General features: G+C 44.4%; 1 protein-coding gene across 4 annotated transcripts in view; it reads left to right on the forward strand.

The window, feature by feature from the left end:
• Positions 1-22479, forward strand: part of FSIP1 (fibrous sheath interacting protein 1) — a 265899-nt gene that overhangs the window by 12189 nt on the left and 231231 nt on the right. For all 4 annotated transcript variants that reach the window (XM_077465009.1, XM_077465012.1, XM_077465011.1 and 1 more), the window contains exons 2-3: positions 5687-5873; positions 12484-12646. In XM_077465009.1, the coding sequence (XP_077321135.1) occupies positions 5694-5873; positions 12484-12646 (343 nt within the window). In that variant the 5' untranslated portion in view covers positions 5687-5693. The remainder of the gene's footprint in view (positions 1-5686; positions 5874-12483; positions 12647-22479) is intronic.

Here is a 22479-nt window from a genome sequence, read left to right on the forward strand (position 1 = left end):
CCAATTTTCTGCTTTCGGTGCTCTCACATTTTGAATGACAATTACTCAGTCATGCAACACTGGACCTATATGAAATTTTTGTCCTTTTTTTCACACAAATAGAGCTTTCTTTTGGTGGTATTTAATCACCGCTGGGTTTTTTATTTTTTGTGCTATAAAAGAAAAAATACAGAAAATTCTGTAAAAAAATGAATTTTTCTTCGTTTCTGTTATAAAATTTAGCAGATTAGTAATTTTTTCTTCATAAATTTTGGCCAAAATTTATACCACTACTTATCTTTGGTAAAAATAAGTACAAATTGGTGGATATTATTTGGTCTTTGTGAAAGTTATAGAGTCCACAAGCTATGGTGCCAATATCTGAAAATTGATCACACCTGAAGTACTGATGGCCTATTTCAATTCTTGAGACCCTAACATGCCAGAAAAGTACAAATACCCCCCAAATGACCCCTTTTTGGAAAGAAGACATTCCAAGGTATTTAGTAAGAGGCATGATGAGTTTTTTGAAGTTGTCATTTTTTCCCACAATTCTTTGCAAAATCAAGATTTTTTTTACTTTTTTTTTTTTTTTTTTCACAAAATTGTCATATTATCAGTTTATTTCTCCCACAGCATATGCATACCACAAATTACACCCCACAACACATTCTGCTATTACTCCCGAGTACGGTGATACCACGTGTGAGACTTTTACACAGTGTGGCCACATACGGAGGCCCAACATGCATGGAGCGCCATCAGGCGTTCTGGAGCACCCAGGACAATTCTGACATTTCTCTCCTACATGTAAAAATCATCATTTATTTGCTAGAAAATTACATCGAATCCCAAAACATTATATATGTTTTTTTTAGCAAACACCCTGGAGAATACAATGGTGGTCGTTGCAACTTTTTATCTCGCACGGTATTTGCGCAGAAATTTTTCGAATGCTTTTTTTTTGGAAAAAAGTTTTGTGCTTAAAAAAAAAAAAAAAACACAGTAACATTAGCCCAATTTTTGCATAATGTGAAAGATGAAGTTACACCGAGTAAATCGATACCTAACATGTCACTCTTCAAAATTGCACAGGCTCGTGGAATGGCGCCAAACGTCGCTACTTAAAAATCCCCATAGGCGACGATTAAATTTTTTTTTTTACTGGTTATATGTTTTGAGTTACAGAGGAGGTCTAGGGCTAGAATTATTGCTCTCGCTCTAATGTTCGCAGCGATACCTGACATGTGTGGTTTGAATACCGTTTTCATATGTGGGCAGGACTTACGTATGCATTCGCTTCTGCATGCGAGCACATAGGGACAGGGGCGCTTTAAAAAAAAATATATATTTTTATTGTTCATTTTACTTTATTTATTTTAGTTTGACATTTTTTCCCCCAAAAATAAATTTTTTGATCACTTTTATTCCTATTACAAGGAATGTAAACATCCCTTGTAATAGGAATATGGCATGACAGGTCCTCTTTACAGTGAGATATGGGGTCAATAAGACCCTGCATCTCACCTCTAAGCTGGGAAGCCTGAAAAAAAAAAAGATTCTGGATTTGATCGTATTGGCGAGTCGGTAGAAGCACCGGAGGGCGGCGGGAGGGGGGGGGGGTGTCTATGGCTGGGTATTGCAGGGTATCACCGACTATGGCTGGGTATCTCAGAGTATGGCTGGGTATCTCAGAGTATGGCGTTGCAGAGCATTGCAGGATATTGGAGGGTGTTGCAGAGCATTGCAGAGTGTTGCACGGTATTGGCGGGCATTGCAGAGCATTGCAGAGTATTGCAGAGTGTTGCAGGGTATTGGTGGGTGTTGCAGAGCATTGCAGAGTGTTGCACGGTATTGGCGGGCGTTGCAGAGCATTGCAGAGTGTTGCAGGGTATTGGTGGGTGTTGCAGAGCATTGCAGAGTGTTGCAGGGTATTGGCGGGTGTTGCAGAGCATTGCAGGGTATTGCAGAGCGTTGCAGGGTATTGCAGAGTGTTGCAGAGTGTTGCAGAGTATTGCAGGGTATTGCAGAGTAATGCAGAGTAATGCAGAGTAATGCAGGGTATTGCAGTGTAATGCAGAGTATTGCAGTGTAATGCAGAGTATTGCAGGGTATTGCAGGGTATTGCAGGGTATTGCAGGGTATTGCAGAGTATTGCAGGGTATTGCAGAGTAATGCAGGGTATTGCAGAGTATTGCAGAGTATTGCAGTGTAATTCGGGGTATTGCAGTGTAATGCAGAGTAATGCAGAGTATTGCAGAGTATTGCAGAGTATTGCAGAGTATTGCAGAGTATTGCAGAGTATTGCAGGGTATTGCAGGGTATTGCAGGGTATTGCAGGGTATTGCAGGGTATTGCAGGGTATTGCAGAGTAATGGCAGGGTATTGCAGAGTATTTGCAGGGAATTGAGGGGTTAATTTTCGGTGAGCAGCGATGTGGGCACTGCAGATGCAGCCCACATCGCTGCTGACACCGATCTCTTCCCCCTCCGCTGTTCCGATCGGTACAGAGAGGGGGAGGGAGGAACCGGCGTCATAACATGACGCCGGGTTGTTTACAAGTGATCACTCCGTCATTTGATCACTCCGCTCATAGCGGCCGTTTACCGTGATCCGTGATGCGCCGGGTTCTGTGGATGGTCACGAGTGGAATTCTGGGAGGACGTCATATGACGGCCTCCCAGAGTTAAGAAACCGCCCTGTAGCCGTCATTCAGCTATAGGGCGGTTATTAAGTGGTTAATTAATAATACTAAGACCCCTTTCACACTGAGCCACGGGCAGCATTAGCGTTAAAGCTAGTTTAGCAGCGATTTACCGTTGTTTTTGCGGCACTATTCAGCCACTAGTGGGGTACTTTTAACCCATGCTAGGAGCCAAAGAAAGGGTTAAATGCACCCATTAATTTTAATGGGCAGGGGCAGTGTAGGAGTGGTGTAAACACTGCTCCTCCACTTCCCCAAAGACGCTGCTTGCTGGACTTTTCTAACGTCCTGTCAGCGAAGCGCCTGAGTGTGAAAGCACTTGGGCGTTCATGCTGGGACTGCAGGGAGGCATTTTTCAGGTACTTTACAGGCAATATTTTAAGCCCTTTAGCGCCTGAAAAACGCCTCCAGTGTGAAAGGGGTCCAAGTGTTTCAAATCACTTTCCAATTGAACAGGATGCTGGCTGCAGGTGTCCTACCTGCCTCTACTTTCCCAGCATCTGATCCATATATGTAGGAATGTGTTCTGCCATCCACTCTTTTTAGGTCTGCAGATCATGTCACGGGAAAGCTTTCTGAAGATCTGTTACCCTTTCCCAATCTCTTTTAGCTGCCTTCCTGTGTCGCAGCCAGCCCTAGATTGAGTCTTGATGCTTGCCTGAACCTCAGGCCCTTGGATTAACAAACTGCCTCATGGTGCCCATTTGTGCTGCAGGTGGGGTAGTGGGGAGGAGGTTTTTCTCTTTTTTTTTTTTTACCCCTTTCATTCCATGCTTAACCTAAATGCCTCCAGACATAGAGTGTGCTACCACACTGGTGGCAAAAGATTCCCCTATATGTTAGACTGGGTGACAGAGAGAGCTTTTATACCCACAGCTCTATGCAGGGAGATTTGAAGGAATTTGGGGGCCCCAAGCAAAATGGACATGGAGGCACCCCCAACTGCCCCCCCCACACACGCACGCACACACGCAAAGCCTACAGGAATCACAGCATAGCGATACAGTTTATGTTCACCAATACTTTATATAAATAAAGGTTTACAGTGCAAATACTGCTGTTGCATATAATGTGCATAAAATGTGAACATTTGCTACAGTGTACTGTAGAATCTTTTCTCTGCTTTGTAAATTTTTGCAAAAAGCTTTAACTACTTCCCACCCGGCCAATGTGTATATATACGGCCGGGTGGGAGTTCTCTACTTCTGCCTGGACGTTCCTGAACATCCTTCAGAAGTAGGGGGATTGCACGCGCGATCCCGATGCTCTCATGTCACTCAGTCACGGCGCATCTTGGATCGGCAGGAGGGCTCTGTGATTGGCCCTCCTGATCACATGACGGCCATGTCCAATAACAGCCATCATGTGATGTAAACAAACAGCTGGTTGCTAGGCAATCGTCTCTCCTCGCCTCACGTGGAAGTCGTCGCTGAGGAGAGGAGAGCGGATCGCTGCAGCCGGCTGGTGATCAGTGAGTATGAGCTGTTTTTTACAGCGTTTTACTCGCTGATCACCAACCTAGTCTAAAACAGTGTAAAACACACATGTCCCCAAAACACACATGTCCCCAAATAATAAACACACATGCCCCCCACATATGTTCCACTAAAATCACATGTCCCAATGATTATCTGCACACATCTGTACATGATCATTTGCGTACATATGTCCGTGATCACACAAACCAATTATTATACACTTAACGGAAATTATTTTTTTTTCTTTTAAAATAGAAAGAAGAAAATATAGTCGTGAATAAATACCACCAAAATAAAGCTATATTTGTGCAAACAAAATGATACAAATTTAATTTGGGTACAGCGTAGCATGACCGTGCAATTGTCATTGAAAGTGAGAGAACGCTGAAAGCTGAAAATTGGGCTGGGAAGGAAGGGGGAGAAAGTGCCCTGTATTGTAGTGGTTAATAAATATTACCTAATTCAAAAAAAGAGCAATAAGATGGAAATGAGATGGTAAAGAAAGAAAGCTATGGTAATTGTTTTTATTATGGTCAGCAAGCTCCCATATTTTTATTACTAAATGGGTCTTGATGACTGCCTCCCACCACCCCTCCCGTGTTCGGTACGCGGCAGGAGATTCAGTTTTCTACTCCCGGCCGGCCGGACTGAAAGGAAGTGAGTGTGTGCGGCTGGGAACAGGAAACTGAAACTCCTGTACCGCGCGGACTGAAGGAAGAGGCGCTCGGCCACGCTACAGGCTGCAGCTTATAGGAAGCGGCGGCGTGGCTGGGGCCCAGGCTAGCTCGGGGCCACAAGCAATTGCTTGTTTTGCCTGTCCTGTCGCAACGGGCGTGGCTCTGTGCTGTCTTGGTTGGTCATTACTAGAGGTTGATACCAGGTCAAATCCAGGCAGTTTCACTGCTTGCATTTAAAGAATAAATGTATAATTTATGATCTAATAAAGTAAAAATAGATCCAAAGCTCTATTGGTACTACTTCTCCTGGGGATCACAGGAGTGACCCGTATTCAGTTGACAGTTGGCTGATGACACTCAGCTGCTCCAGACTCTGGAGGAATCCTGACTTTAATGTTGGGATCCACCTAGAGGCCTGGACTGGGAGCTGGCGCAACCTCTCAGTGAGCCGCTGAGAGCCTGAGACGATATACTCCCGCCCCCTGAACAGCCCGACCCTCCAGTGAGAGCTGGAGGGGCAGAGCAGAGATCTGGTGACTGACAGCCCTGGCTCTTTGATCATCGAGAGCTGAGCGACTAGTGACTGCTCAGTTCTCGGCGTAGAGGCGGTGGAATACAAATGCAGCATTGGATCGATGCTAGGTAAGTATGAATGTTTATTTAAATACCAAACTTCTGTTTTAATGAATACACAGCTGCATTAGTTTGTGTCTTTTTTTTTATATATATATATATATATATACCTGGAATTCAGATTAAATACAACCATTTCACCTGTAATTACAGGGATTTAAAGTTTGAAACTTATGTATAGTAATATGTGATCAATGCATTGTGCTTGTATTTAGATTTTAGATGAGTTTTCTGGAGATGGATATTGTGAAAGGAAACCTGGATGACATTTCCAGACCTGCTTCAGTATCTCGGTCCCGTCCTGAAAGCCGTATTTCAAGTTCACTCCAGGCAGAGAACCCAAAAATATTTTCCACTGTAGGCTCTTTGGAAGTGTTATCACCAGAACTGTTCCTTTCAGAGGTAAAGTCATTTATCTATCTTTTGCAGTGTCCAAAGTTTTGTTGGTGTCAAGAAGATCTAAAATTAGTAGATGTTTAGTGATGCAATGGGCCACAGCTGGACCATCTAAGGCTCCATGCACACTGAAGCCGTTTTTGGGAGTTTGGGCGTTTTTTTTTTAACCTCTTAAGGACCAGGCCTCTTTTTCTGACTCTGTGTTTACATATTTAAAACAGTTTTTTTTTGCTAGAAAATTGCTTAGAAAAAAAACAATATATATTGAGGGTTCTAACACCCTAGAGAATAAAATGGCGGTCATTGCAATATTTTTTTCACACCGTATTTGTTCAGCGGTCTTACAAGCGTGCTACTCACATATGCGTTAGTTTCTGCAGATGAGCTTGTCGGGATGGGGTGTTTTAAAATTATTATATATTTTTTTTATTTATTTTACTTATTTTTTTTTTTTTTTTTTAATGGATCACTTTTATTCCTATTACAAGGAATGTAAACATCCCTTGTAATAGAAAAAAGCATGACGGGTCCTCTTAAATATGAGGTCTGGGGTCAAAAAGTCCTCAGATCTCATATTTGGACTTAAATGCAATAAAAAAAAAAAAAAATTGTCATTTGAAAAAATGACATTGAAAAAATGTGCCTTTAAGAGGTAGTGACGTTTTGATGTCGCTTCCGCCCTGCTATGGTATAGAGACGGGTGGGGGCCATCTTAGCCTCACTCGTCTCCATACCACAGACAAGGCAGGTCCCGATTGCCTCCACCACTACCGACGGCTCCGGGGGGGGGAGGGAGTGGCACCTTTCCCGCCGCCGATAACGGTGATCTCGTGGCGAACCCGTCGCAGAGACCACCATTATTGTACACACAATCGGCGCCTGAAGAGATGGATATCTTGGTTGTGGCAGCAGCTGCTGCCATTACCGAGAGATCCCTCTTCAAAAAATGGACGTACATCGGCGTACGCCGGTTGTAAAGTGGTTAACAGCCCATAAACTCCCCTCTATGTTATCCTTTGTGTCCATGCACACATGGACGTTTTTGGATGTTTATCAGCAGTGGAGTTTATGGGCTGTTTTTTGAACGCCATAAAATCGCGTTCATGAGTCACTAAAACGCAAAAAAAGGCTAACATGGAAAACCGCAAAAAAACGCTAATAAACACTATTGCAAAAACGTTCAAAAACGTTGAAAGACTCACTGCAAAGCTACTGCCGTTTATATAAAGTTATTTTAACCACTTCAGCCCCGGAAGGATATACCCCCTTCCTGACCAGAGCACTTTTTGCGATTCGGCACTGTGCCGCTTTAACTGACAATTGCGCGGTCCTGCGACATGGCTCCCAAAAAAAAAATGTAAATATCCAAAAACGAGTTAAGCGTACGTTTTTTAAGGAGTTCAATTTTTGCCTGGAACTCCACTTTAAGGTGCATGTGAACCCAAATCTATTTTAACATTCTTAATTTATATTTTTCAAATACAGGCATGGTTGCAGGTGGGTCAATACAGCAGTCCAAACATTGGACAAATCCAGAATAATTACATAGATACCCACTGATATAATATAAACCAATGAAGGAATCCACACATTGTTTAACCACTTCCCGCCCGCCCTATGGCCGAATGACGGCCTTAGAGCAGGCGGGTTCCTTCGCCTGGCCGTCCCTGGACGGCCTCGTGTTTACTTCCGCAATGCGCGCCGCCGGGGGGCGCGCATCGCGGAAGTTTTGTATTCGCCGTGTCTCCCGGAGACAGGCAAATACAGATCGCCGTGAATGGCCAATCAAAGCGGCCGTTCACAGCGCGATCGCAGCTGCCAATGGGAGATGATCTCATATGTAAACATATGAGATCATCTCCCATTGCCGTGTCTCTCCCTCCTCACACAGAGACAGCGCGTGAGGAGGGAGAGCGATCTGTAAGTGATGAATTGTTACACTGTCAGCCCCAGTGCCAACTGTCAGCCCCAGTGCCATCTGTCAGCCCCAGTGCCAGTGCCATCTGTCAGCCCAGTGCCATCTGTCAGCCCCAGTGCCATCTGTCAGCCCCAGTGCCAGTGCCATCTGTCAGCCCAGTGCCATCTGTCAGCCCAGTGCCAGTGCCGCCAGTGCCACCTGCCAGCGCCAGTGCCTGCCGTCAGCCCCAGTGCCGTCAGCCCCAGTGCCGTCAGCCCCAGTGCCGCCAGCGCCAGTGCCACCTGCCAGCGCCAGTGCCACCTGCCAGCGCCAGTGCCATCCGTCAGCCCCAGTGCCATCAGCCCCAGTGCCGCCAGTGCCGTCAGCCCCAGTGCCGCCAGTGCCGTCAGCCCCAGTGCCGTCAGCCCCAGTGCCGCCAGTGCCGTCAGCCCCAGTGCCGCCAGTGCCACCTGCCAGCGCCAGTGCCACCTGCCAGCCCCAGTGCTGTCAGCCCCAGTGCCGTCAGTGCCGCCAGTGCCACCTGCCAGCACCAGTGCCATCCGTCAGCCCCAGTGCCATCCGTCAGCCCCAGTGCCGTCAGCCCCAGTGCCGCCAGTGCCGTCAGCCCCAGTGCCGTCAGTGCCGCCAGTGCCAGTGCCACCTGCCAGCCCCAGTGCCATCCGTCAGCCCCAGTGCCATCCGTCAGCCCCAGTGCCGCCAGTGCCGTCAGCCCCAGTGCCGCCAGTGCCGTCAGCCCCAGTACCGCCAGTGCCGTCAGCCCCAGTGCCGCCAGTGCCACCTGCCAGCCCCAGTGCCATCCGTCAGCCCCAGTGCCGTCAGTGCCGCCAGTGCCAGTGCCACCTGCCAGTGCCACCTGCCAGTGCCAGTGCCATCCGTCAGCCCCAGTGCCGCCAGTGCCAGTGCCGCCAGTGCCGCCAGTGCCACCTGCCACCACCAGTGCCGCCAGTGCCACCTGCCAGTGCCACCTGCCAGCACCAGTTCCACCTGCCAGCGCCAGTGCCATCATCCCCAGTGCCGTCAGCCCCAGTGCTGCCAGTGCCACGTGCCAGTGCCACCTGCCAGCGCCAGTGCCATCCGTCAGCCCCAGTGCCGTCAGCCCCAGTGCCGCCAGTGCCACGTGCCAGTGCCACCTGCCAGCGCCAGTGCCACCTGCCAGCGCCAGTGCCATCCGTCAGCCCCAGTGCCGTCAGCCCCAGTGCCGCCAGTGCCACCTGCCAGTGCCACCTGCCAGCGCCAGTGCCACCTGCCAGCGCCACCTGCCAGCGCCAGTGCCACCTGCCAGCCCCATTTGCCAGAGCAATTAGCCAGAGCAAATAGCCAGCACAATCTGCCAGTGCCATCTGCCAGTGCCAGCCCCAGTGCCATCTGCCAGCCCCATCTGCCAGCCCCATCTGCCAGCCCCATCTGTCAGCCCCATCTGTCAGCCCCATCTGTCAGCGCCATCTGCCTCCAGTGCCATCTGCCTCCAGTGCCATCTGTCAGTGCCACGTGTTGTCAGTGCCACGTGGGGTCACTTTGTGGGCATTTCCATTGTCCTGGTGTCATTTTTGCTATGTACATGCTATGTGTTGGAAATATCTTATAAATGGACAACTTTGCGTAAAAAAAATGCATTTTCATTTTTTTTCCACATTTTCCCAAAACTTCTGGAAAAAAAATGAACCATTCAAACGACTCATTATGCCACATAGATTATACGTTGGGGTGTTAGCTTTCCAAAATGGGGTCACTTTGTGGGCATTTCCATTGTTCTGGTGCTCCAGGGCCTTCAAAAATGTAATAGGTGGTTGAGAAATGAAATGTGTAATTTATGCTCCTAGAACGCCTGATGGTGCTATTTCAATATTGGGCCTCTGTATGTGGTCAGGCTGTGTAAAAGTCTCACACATCTGGTATCGTAATACTCAGAAGGCGTAGCAGAACGTATTTTGGGGTGTCATTTGTGGTATACACATGCCATGTGAGAGAAATAACCTATTACATTGAACATTTTGTGAGAAAAAATAAATAAATAAAAAATCTTCATTTTGCAAAGAATTGTGGGAAAAAGATGACAACATCAAAAACCTCACCATGCATCTTAGTAAATACCTTGGAATGTCAACTTTCAAAAAAGGGGTCATTTGGGGGGTATTTGTACTTTCCTGACTTGTTCGGGTCGCAAGAAATGAGATAGGCCACCAGTACATCAGGTGTGATCAATTTTGTGCGATTCGCACCACAGCTTGTAGACTCTCTAACTTTCACAAAGACCAAATAATATCCACTAATTTGGGTTATTTTTACCAAAGATATGTAGTAGTATAAATTGTGGCCAAAATTTATGAAAAAAAAATTATAATTTGCAAAATTTTATCACAGAAACAAAGAAATATGCTTTTTTTTTCAACATTTTCGGTCTTTTTTCATTTATAGCGCAAAAAATAAAAACCCCAGAGGTGATCAAATACCACCAAAAGAAAGCTCTATTTGTGGGGAAAAAAAGACACAAAATTCATTTGGGTACAGTGTTGCATGACTGAGTAATTGTCATTCAAAGTGTGAGAGCATCAAAAGCTGAAAATTGATCTGGTCAGGAAGGGTGTTTAAGTGCCCAGTAAGCAAGTGGTTAAAAGCAACATAACAACCTAAATCCCCATACACACTATCAGATTTTCTGTTGATTTTTGTCTTCAGATTTACCAAAACCATGTAGTGCAAGGGCCTGCCTGACTGCATACAAATTGAAACTCCTAAGGTTTGACCTCATATTATAGGGTTTTGGTAAATCTGAAGGAAAAAAAAAATCAGCAGAAAATCTGAGTGTGTATGGGGCTTTAGGCCTGATTCACACCTATGCATTTTTTGTGCTTTTTGCATTTTGCATATTTGCACTGCAGTCCACTTAACACAGTTTCCTATGGAACACGTTCTGCAGTGCAAATCTGCGAAATGCAAAAAGCACAAAAAACGCATAGGTGTGAATCCAGCCTTAGACATACTAAGCAGCCTACAACTTGTCCGAACCATTTTTATAACGGGCACAGAGGGGAACAAACACGGCCTTCTCCAAACAGGAGCCGCTGTAAGACAAATGTATTTTTTAATATTTGACATTGTGCCTCCCTGTATACATTTTTTGTGAATACGTTGCAAAGTTTCCGTTTTAGGGCAATCCTGCCAGTAACAGCACTTCTTTCTGCAGGCTGACAATGCTAACCTACTGCCTTGCAATTAGCAGAAGCATTGTCAGCCTTCCATGTGTGCTCCTTCAGCTGGACCATTGGGCTGTTTGTTATGCCTTTCAGAAAGGGCGTCAAACTAGAAAACTAGAACTCGCATGGCTGGCGGACAGTGCGGCTGCTAATTGTCAGGCAGTGCCACAAAGCTGTCAACGAAAGCAGTGAAGGGGATATTTTGGGTTGAAGGCTATGTTCATAGGTTTCCTTCGAGCATCGTGTTTACTTCATGTATGTTCTTAACAAAAAAAAATGGAATCTATTAAAAAACATGGTTTAATGACTTGTTAAGTATTAAAATCAATGAGCATAGCATACATACATAGCATAACAAGCAGGCAGCTAGAGCTTTTTAGGGGGGTGAGCAATGGCAGCTCTACATTTTTTTTCAGGACAGGTTTATTTTGAATTGTTCTATGCTAACAAGAACTAGTGATGGTTGTCCAAGAAGATAAGCAGTCTGAATCTGATTAATAGGTATATATATATATATATATATATATATATATATATATATATATATATATATAATATATATATACATATAATAAGGCTTTATGCACACTGGACGTTTTTGCAGTAATCAATGCAATTTTATAGCATTGATCGCTGTATTAATGCCAGTGGTCTCGAAAATGTGTCAAAATTGTCTGATGTGTCCGCTTTAATGTCTCAGTCACGATAAAAAAACGATGATCGCCGCCATTACTAGTAAAAACAAAAAAAAAAATATTAACAAAAATGGCATAAAACTATCCCCTATTTTGTAGACGCTATAACTTTTGCACAAACCAATCAATAAACGCTTATTGTGATTTTTATTTACCAAAAATATGTAGAAGAATATGTATCGGCCTAAACTGAGGAAAAAAAATAAAAAAATTTTTGGGGATATTTATTATAGCAAAAAGTAAGAAAGAATGCGTTTTTTTTTTCAAAATTGTCGCTTTTTTTGTTTATAGCACAAAAAAAAAAAACCGCAGGGGTGATCAAATACCGCCAAAAGAAAGCTCTATTTGTGGGAAAAAAAAGGACGTCCATTTTGTTTGGGAACAACGTCGCATGACTGCACATTTGTCAGTTAAAGCGACACAGTGCCGAATCGCAAAAAGTGCTCTGGTCTTAAGCCAGCAAAATGGTCCGGGGCTTAAGTGGTTAAGTATTGGGACTGACTTCTGGGACACCCTTGGGAGCATGTACAGAATGGTACAATGCTGTGTCTCAGACAGTTTTCACCAGCAAAGGTTTTCTGTTATTACCTTTTGGCAGTGATTTGTGAATTGGACAGCAGAAGTTTTGATTTGAGTGGTACCAGACCCTTGGCTGGCTTACCATAAAGTGTAACAGTAGTCGTGTATGGGAATGATATTGGTATGCATTAGTATGTTTATTAGTTTAATGTGAACATAAACCTTGGTGATTCATAAACTGTACATAGGAAATATTACAATATGTCATGTAAAACCTCTGTGTTTTGAAGCTGCAGAATTTGACTTCATGTGATGATCAAGAGACTCTTAAAGCCCAAAGTCCGGAAAACAGTCTTAAAGGTCAGAGGTCACAGAGCCCTACAGTGATCACATTAAACAGCGGGCAAGAGAGAATTCATGAGAATCTGAAATCAACAGCGGCAGAGCAGTCAGGTAGGTAATGTGTGGTCTTGAAAACATTTTTTCTCTAATGCCACGTACACACGACCAGACTTTTTGACAGCAAAGGTCAGACGGAAGGAGTTCGTTGGACAATTCGATCGTGTGTGGGCTCCATCGGACCTTTGCTTGCCAAAAATCTGGCGGAGTTTAAAAATAGAACATTTTTTACATTTTCCCACCGGAGCTCCGCTGGGCCGATAAATCTGTTTGTGTGTATGCTAGTCCGACGGACAAAAACCGGCGCTAGGGCAGCAATTGGCTACTGGCTATGAACTTCCTTATTCTAGTCCGGTCGTACGTCATCGCGTTCTAACCCGTCAGACTTTGGTGTGATTGTGTGTGGCCAAGTCCATTCATTCGGAAAGACCGTCGGACCTAGTCCCTCGAAAAGTCCGGTCGTGTGTATTCGGCATTAGTTTAAAGAACATTTAGCAGAGCACAAGGGTCTGTGATCATCTCAGATCCCACTTACCCATACACTGCAACAGAAAGATCCCCTTGGACCTTTTGCATTCTTGTGCTAGATCACATTGCACTTGGTTATTTTAAAATGATAAAAAAGAAAGATAAATAATTTAGGCAAATAAGTAAAAATCAATCACAGAGTTACAAATTAAATTCCATCTTAAGCCTAACTGCTCTTAAAACTTTCCCCTTTCAAAACTTATGTTTACTAACCTGTGTATGAAAGATTTATCTACTTACCTATTTTCAGACCTGTCACGTGATCTGGCTCCCCTGTGTTAGCTAGCGCAACTACAGGGGAGAGGAGGGAGAGCCAACAACAGATGAGCCATTGAAGCCTATAGGTTACGTTCAGGTTTACTAGCCATTGTCAGAGAACTCTCCCCTGCTAGACATTGGCAGAATTCTCCTCTCCCTTGCAGCTCCACTGGGCCCTGTCTCAATATTAGGCTCTGCCCCTTCACATCTGCCCCCCCCCCCACACTAAGTACTGCCCCATTCATGTCACCCCCTCCACATATGTAGGCCAGGGGGAAGTAAGGGGCTCCTAAATGGCACAACTGCGGTTCTGGATGGGACAGCGGCCTGGTCCGGATCCAGTCTGTGGTCCGCTATTTATTAATGGCTGGCATAGGTGTTAGGAGTAGGGAGGAACAGTTTTAAAAGTAGTTAAGGTTAAGCTGAAATTCTACTTTCAGACATATTTTAACATTTTGTGTGATCGTAAAATTAAATAAAACCATCCAAACAACTACACAAAGCTGATCTGTGATTTATTGCTATTACTGAATGTTTGCTCATGGTTGGTGAGAAAGCACCAGACACTTTTGTAACATCCAAAAGTTGATTTTATTAAAGGATGAAGCGGTATTAAACCCCCAAAAAATTATTCTAATGTAGTTTTCTAATTCTTAGATGTGGTGGCTGCATTCATTTAATTTTGGCAGGTTGTAATAATTTATGTGTGGCTAAAGACCTGGTGTAAGAGGGAAAGAGTTGGGTTTCTAGAGTACTGGGCTAACTTTTTTTTCTTTATTTTCCCTTATCTCACGAATATTATTGTACTTATATATTTATGTAGAGTGTTATTTACATAGTTATATTTGTTTGGTGTTCACGAAACATAGTAAGAACACTATTATTTTAAACCCACGTAGTCACATTTGGAGAGGGTGCCGCATAAAAATACAATTCTAATAGTTCCTCACACGTGGGTGAATGCATATTTATGTGAGCAGCACCCACCTTACACACATAATTTCACATATTTAGGTAGGTAGTGCAGAAGTGTTGACAAAAACACTATCACAAGGATGAACAATATCCCTTGACAGGTCATCTTTATGGAAAGATATGGGGTTTATAAGACCTGTCTGTAATGGGGTCTATAAGGTCTGTAATGTCTGTGTTGTGCTTAATTTCTCTGTTATCAGCATGAATCCCTTCTAACACTAAAAAAAAAAAAAAAAAAAAAAAGTGATAGGGGAGGGATATTTAGCTGATTGACAGCCTCAGCTCTGTTCCTGTGTGCTGTGTAAAGGGGGTGTCTCCGTTCCCTCCAATCTGCTCTCGCAGCTCTCCACGCAGAGCTCTGCAAAATGTCATTTCACCTCTGCTCCCTCTTTCTTCTGACAGCTCAGGCAAATTTTATAAATTCAGCACTTTATAAAAATGTAGAGAAGAAAAGACAGCAGACAAAACAGGTGCAACTTAAGTTGGAGGATTTGTTGCGCCTAAGGCCAGTTACTTTGCTGGGTTTATGTAAAGGTTTACAACTACTTTAAAGACCCGCTTCCTGGCCAACCCTTAATAACACTTTTTCATTACTATATATTCACAGTCATTCCTTTTGTGTAAGTTTTTGCTTACCTCCTCAGAAAAAGAAATCAGATTTGTTTGACAATGGTAGGTTTTTGGTGAATCCATGTTGTCTATTGCTTAAAATATTGTGGTATTTTATTTAACTCTCGAGTATCTTCACAACTACAGAAGTTAAACAAACTGGTATGTAGTATTTGGTAAAGACTTTGATCCCTTTTTAAATATAGGCACCGCATTGGCCTTGTGCCAGTCCAGTGGTACTATACCAGTAAATAAAAAAATTAGAAACAATGGCTTGGAGTTCAGCTCTTTGAGGACATGTGGGTCCATTTAGTCCAGGTGCTTTATTCACTTTTATTTTGTCAATTTTTTTTGGAATGGACAGCACGTTTTTTTTTTTTTAATCAGAATAAAGTTTATTAACCACTTGCCGACCGCCGCACGACGATGTACGTCGACAGAATGGCACGGGCAGGCATATGGGCGTACATGTACGTCCCTGCCTTCCCGCGGGTGGGGGGCCCGATCGGGCCCCCCCCGGTGCCAGCGGCGGTCGGTATCCGTTCAGGAGCGATCCGGGATGAGGGGGCGGCCATTCGTTCATGGCCACCCCCTCGCGATCGCTCCTGACGAATGGAAGTGAAGCGTGACATCACTTCCTCTCCTGTAATGTAAACACAGGCAGAGGAAGTGATGTAATCTCTCCTCCGTGTCGGTATTTTTCGTTCCAGCACCGAGGAGAGAGGATCGGTGAGTTGCACCAACACTACACAATACAGTAGAACATGCCAGGCACACTCTCACCCCCATTCACCCCCCGATCACCCCCCCAATCACCCCTGCACCCCCAGTCACAGTGACACCAATTGCATTTTTTTTTTTTTTTTGCATTGGTGTCATTTGTGACTGTAATAACTGTTAGGGCAGTTAGGGTTAGCCCCCTTTAGTTCTAGGGTACCCCCCTAACCCCCCCAATAAAGGTTTAACCCCGTGATCACCACCCTCCGTCGCCAGTGTCACTAATGCTGGGTTCACATTGCAGCGGTTTATGAGAACGGATGTGATTTTGCACCGCACTGCAGTGCAAATCACATCCGATCTCTGTGCGATTCGAGTTCAGCCATACAGATAGTATGGCTGAATTCGCATCGCACCCGCCGCAAACTCGCACGGGACCCTTTTTTTGGTCCGCAGCAGAATCGGATCGCATGGGTGTTCACACCATGCGATCCGATTCCTGTCCGAGTTTGCAGATCGCACTGCGATATGCGAACTGATCTGGGGGTGTCATTAACATTTCACTGACACTCCCAGCAGTTCGCATAGGGCAGTGTGATGCGGGAACCCGCCGCGGATTCGTGGCATTCCCGCATCGCTCCAGTGTGAACCCAGCCTAATAAGCGATCGTTTTTCTGATCGCTGTATTAGTGTCACAGGTGACGCTAGTTAGGCAGGTAGGTATTTAGGGTCGCCGCAGCTTTTTATAGCGCCAGGGACCCCCATATACTACCGCATAAAGCCCCCTGATTGCCCCCTAGTTAACCCTTTCACCAGTGATCACCATATAACTGTTACAGGTGACGCTGGTTGGTTAGTTATTTTTTATAGTTTCAGGGCACCCGCCATTTATTACCTAATAAAGGTTTAACCCCCTGATCACCCGGCGGGTGATATAAGTTTGAGGGTCAGATAAGGTCTGCGTCGCCCCAGGCAGCGTCAGGTTAGTGCCAGTATCGCTAACGCCCACGCGCAAAGCATACACCTCCCTTAGTAATATAGTATCTGATCAGATCTATATTAGCGTCGCCAGCAGTTTAGGTTTCCCAAAACGCATTGTTAGCGGGATCAGCCCAGATACCTGCTAGCACCTGCGTTTAGCCCCTCCGCCAAGCCCAGCCCAGCCCACCCAAGTGCAGTATCGATCGATCGATCGATCACTGTCACTTACAAAACACAACACACATAACTGCAGCGTTCGCAGAGTCAGGCCTGATCCCTGCGATCGCTAACAGTTTTTTTTGTAGCGTTTTGATACAGTCGCTGACAGCCTAGGTGCTTTTTTACCTGTGAGTCTCACTAGTGTACCCCTAAATTTAGGGGTGTCTACTTTCCAAAATGGGGTCATTTGGGGGGGGGGGGGGTTGTGCCATCTTGGCATTTTATGGCCTTCAAAACTGTAATAGGTAGTGAGGAGTGAAGTCAAAAATTTACGCCCTTAGAAAGCCTGAAGGCGGTGCTTGGTTTTCGGGGCCCCGTACGCGGCTAGGCTCCCAAAAAGTCCCACATATGTGGTATCCCCGTACTCAGGAGAAGCAGCAGAATTTATTTTGGGGTGTCATTTCACATATGCCCGTGGCATGTGTGAGCAATATATCATTTAGTGACAACTTTGTGAAAAAAAAAAAAAAAAAAGGTTTGTAATATTCCCGCAACTTGTGGCAAAATATAAAATATTCCATGGACTCAACATGCCTCTCAGCAAATAGCTTGGGGTGTCTACTTTCTAAAATGGGGTCATTTGTGGGGGTTTTGTGCCATCTTGGCATTTTATGGCCTTCAAAACTGTGATAGGTAGTGAGGAGTGAAATTACAAATGTATGCCCTTAGAAATCCGGAAGGCGGTGCTTGGTTTTCGGGGCTTCCAAAAAGTCGACCACATGTGGTATCCCCGTACTCAGGAGAAGCAGCAGAATGTATTTTGGGGTACAATTCCACATATAACCATGGCATGTGTGAGCAATATATCATTTAGTGACAACTTTGTGTAAAAAAAAAAAAAAAAAAAAAAAAATTTGTCATTATTCAATCGCTTGAGGCAAAAAAATAAAATATTCAATGGGCTCAACATGCCTCTTATCAATTTCCTTAGGGTGTCTACTTTCCAAAATGGGGTCATTTGGGGGGGTTTTGTACTGCCCTGCCATTTTAGCACCTCAAGAAATGAGATAGGCAGTCATAAACTAAAAGCTGCGTAAATTCCAGAAAATGTACCTTAGTTTGTAGATGTGACAACTTTTGCGCAAACCAATAAATATACAGTTATTGACTTTTTTTTTTACCAAAGACATGTGGCTGAATACATTTTGGCCTAAATGTATGACTAAAATTGAGTTTATTGGATTTTTCTAATAACAAAAAGTAGAAAATATCATTTTTTTTAAAAATTTGCGGTCTTTTTACATTTACCGTATTTGCCGGCGTATAAGGCGACTGGGCGTATAAGACGACCCCCTATTTTTCAAGTGAAAACATAGGTTTTGGGCAATGCTCGCGGTATAAGACTACCCCCCTTCTGAGGCAACACCATTTAAAAAACACAAAGCAAGAATGCCAACTACTCATCTGCCATGCTGTGATATGTCATAAAGTAAATCAAACAAATATGTCATAAAGTAAATCAAACAATAATAACACAAACAGATCTATTGAATGCCAAAACTCTGGAAAGTAGAATTTTTCACTAACCAAACCTATACCACTTTTGGTTTACATTCTATGGGAATTGTCCACCAAAATGCATTTAACCCCCGTCATATGTCCCAGATTTACCTGTCCCTCTTGGGTGCCTAGGACCTCAAAGGCAAACAGCAGGATGTATAGTAGTAGATCAGTGAATGGATTTACCCAGGGAAGTATGGTGAGCGGTGTATTTTAATGAATACAACACCTGGATTGGCAGAGGCTGTAGCATCATCAACCCTTGTCTCTCTGTGTCTCTGTCTCTCTGTGTCTCTGTCTCTCTGTGTCTCTGTCTCTCTGTGTCTCTGTCTCTCTGTCTCTCTGTGTCTCTGTGTCTCTGTCTCTCTGTCTCTCTGTGTCTCTGTGTCTCTGTGTCTGTCTCTCTCTCCCAATTTGAGAAGGCTACTCTATGTAGGGTTTGGCTCAACGGTGTATACTGTTTGTAGCTGAAGCCACATACAGTATTAGCAGACATTTGGGGGCTGACATCCATCGGGCAGCATTGTATATCCGGCGTATAAGACGACCCCTAATTTTTGGGCATTTTTTTTAAGTGTAAAAGGTAGTCTTATACGCCAGAAAATACAGTATATCGCAAAAAATAAAACTCGCAGAGTCAGTCAAATACCTTCTATTTGTGGGAAAAAAAGGACGCAAATTTTGATTGGGTACAACATTGCATGACCGCGCAATTACCAGTTAAAGCAGCGCAGTGCCAAATTGTAAAAAGACCTCTGGTCATTGACCAGCAAAATGGTCCGGTCTGAAAGTGGTTAACAACTTTTAAAAGTATAATAAACAATGCACATTCGTATAATATTTATACAATACCTTCACAGAATGCAAAGTAGAATAATGTTCTTGTACATAGCTAAACTGATTTATAAAACAGATTGAACATGAGATGTCATTAGTCGTTATGAGTTAGGGAGACATTCTCATCATATCTCTTCCCCAGTACTTTAAATTAAGCTCACTCCAAGGGTGAGGACTAAGTGTTTGAGTTTCCATGTTAAGTCAATAGCCGATCAAGAATTAGTTCTAATGGAGCCAAGCCAGGGGTAGCTAGCCAGCATCTCCAGATCTTTTTTTTAACCCAGGTGGGGCTGCCTTTGGGCTGATCTATCAAGCACTCATATCTCAAAGTTAATCCCATGTTAGCTAACCACATCTCTAACATTGGACAGGTTTGAAAGATCCAATGTTGCAAGATCAGCTTTTGAGCTTGGAACAGTGCTCTGGACACTGCCTCTGACATATTTGTCCATTATAGCTTCATCTAGTATACCCAATAAGTACGGTTTAGGGTCAAGACAGACGATTATTTGAAAAGTATTGTTGATGGTGTTTACTATGCCACTTCAAAAGCGGTGTAACTTTGGGCACCGCCAAAGGAGATGTATCAAGTCCCCATTAGCTCCCTTACATCTCGCACACAATGGGTCTGGGCGGAGTCAGAGAGAGAGAGAGAGAGAGAGAGAGAGAGATGAGTTACACCATATGCCCGCCACTGTCAGGTCACCTTGAGGCGAGGTGACAGGCGCACACCGTAGGATCAGGAGTGCACCGCAAGGTTGTGGACCCTACGGCTGACTGCTGCAGACGGGGGACAGATCCCACTGGGGTTAGAGCGTAAGATTCCCTGGGGCGCGGAGTCTAAGAGCCAGCAGGGGTTCACCAGCGCCTCTGGTGGTGAGGATGGACTTGGCTGCAACTAGCTCCAGGTCGCGACCCCCAGGGTCCCCCAGCTCGCACCCACAGTAGGCAACAGGAGGATAGGGATGGTGAGGGACAAAGCCAAGGTCGGGGCCACAAGCAGACAAGAATAGTCGGGGACACGCCAAAAGGTCAGGATCACCGGCAAACGGGGATAGTCAAAACACGCCAAAGTCGGTAAAGGAAAACAGTAGAAGAGCACACGGCAGGAAACAGGAAACTAACACACAAAGGAATACACAATGGTTGATCAGCACTGATGGCCTGCAGTGCACAGGTTAATATAAGGCTCCCTGATAGGGCCTGGGGTGGAGCCATGCTTAGAGGAGAGGTTATAAAAACCACCAGGTGGAAGTGGCTGGCCTCTTAGTCTGAAGACATGAGGGGAGGTAAGCAAACACAGGAAGATCACTGCATAACCATGACAGCCACCCTGTCACCCTCCCAGATAGCAGCCTGGGGATTATGATAAAAAAAAGGACCCATACAATAAAAAATTTTTCTCCGAAGCCAAATATTTCCAGCACAAATAGCACCGTTTCGCACTATCAAACGCTTTGTTCGCGTCCAGTGACAAAACCGCTCTCGCCCCTCCGTTATCAGCTGGTGTTTGCATATTTATATAAAGTCGTCTGAGCTTGACAGCAGTGGATTTATTAGGCATGAAGCCAGCTTGATCTGCATGAACGATATCAGCAATTACTCTGCTAAGCCTCTGAGCCAGTACTTTAGACAAAATGTTTATGTCTGCTTGTAACGAGGAAAAAGGGTTTTTAGTGTATTGTTGATATACCTCCATTGGTAGCCTATCATCCCCAGGTACTTTAGAGTTGGAAAAAGAGCTTGTCGTCTCCCAGATCTCCTCTTATGTATGAGGAGCATCCAGACTTGCTCTGTGAGTGTCTGATAGAGTGGGTATATTGATACAAAAAACAGACGCCACTGCCCCTGTCTATAACTAGCTATTGCAGTAAGCAGCATTGGGGTGAGGGCGACATAAGGTAAAAACTAGGCCAAGGATATATCCAAGAGAAAAATACCAAGCTTACTTACCGACCAGCTTGGGTATATTGATAGACTGTAAATAACTTGATAGGGCCTCTAGGGTATAGGAGACCTTGAAGGCATAGAGATCCGAGTAGAATTTCACTAGTTCTGCCATAACCGTTTCCGGGGAAATGTCATAGCCCCCTGTAGGAAGCTTTTAGGGCAGCAATCACTGGAGCCACTGGGTGTACATTAACTGTTTTTGCAAGCAGACGACCAGTCTGTTCCCCCTCTTTATAAAAGGTTACCTTGAAAAAAAAATAATAATTCAGCTTTGGAGTTAATCCGTTGTGTCAGGGCATCCTGTGCAGCCAGCCAAGCTAACCGTGCCTTGTTTGAGGTTTGTGAAATATACACTCTCTCCCTTTCCTGGACATGTTGTGTGAGAAGTTTTTTGTGCTTTTTAGATTCTGTCTTTATATTATTAATGGCGGATATGAAGACTCCACGTATATAGCATTTAATAGTGTCCAACTTAAGTAGGTTAGTGTCAGTTTCAGCCAAAAAGCATTTAGACGCCATGGAGCTCTAGGAGTCAGAACAGGTCTAGCTGTAATCCAGCATATTGTAGCAGTGGGGCGTCTTGTTGTGAAGAACCTAAATTTGAGGGGGGGGGGGGGGGGGACTGTCTAGGGCAGGATTTAGGACCTTTTTAAAATCATTTAGGACAAAGACTGGAATATCAGACGTATCTAAAGTGAAGACCAGCAGCACTGAAATGGAAAAGGGTGGAGGTTTGTATACCACAGCTATGATACATATTAAATAGAACAATTTACAATATAAAAATACGTATTGCCCCTCCAGGTCAGATATTGCAGCTAGTTCGTGAAAATCCAGAGATTTGTGTACAAGGACAAACACCCCTCTGGAGTATGAGGTACACGTGGCATGATATATCTTTTGTGCCCAGGAGTACTTTACACAGCTAAGAGTCTCTGGAGTGAGATGGGTCTCTTGGAGGCCTATTATTGCAGGATGGTACTTACGGGGGTCCATACTCACCATCACCCTCTTTAAACTATTGTGTAGTCCCCTAACGTTCCAGATAACCAGAGGTATGTCCGTCCTATGACTAATAAGATCTTATGCAATGTGGCAAATGAGATGCATCTGCATCTCATACTACTAAAGTACCTTCTTAGGCCTAGTAAGTATTATAGATGAACAAGATAGCTCCAGAAGTGCAGAAAACAAAAAATCTAATGAAAAAAAACAAAGATTAACTCAGAAACAACCTCGCCGAGAGGGTTGAGAAACCGTTCTTCCCAGTTATGGGTATCAATTAAATTAAACCTTAACTTATAGTGGTACCT

Source organism: Lithobates pipiens, unplaced genomic scaffold (assembly GCF_037356315.1).
Source record: "Lithobates pipiens isolate NorthernLeopardFrog02 unplaced genomic scaffold, aLitPip1_a1.2 Scaffold_30, whole genome shotgun sequence".
NCBI lineage: Eukaryota > Metazoa > Chordata > Amphibia > Anura > Ranidae > Lithobates > Lithobates pipiens.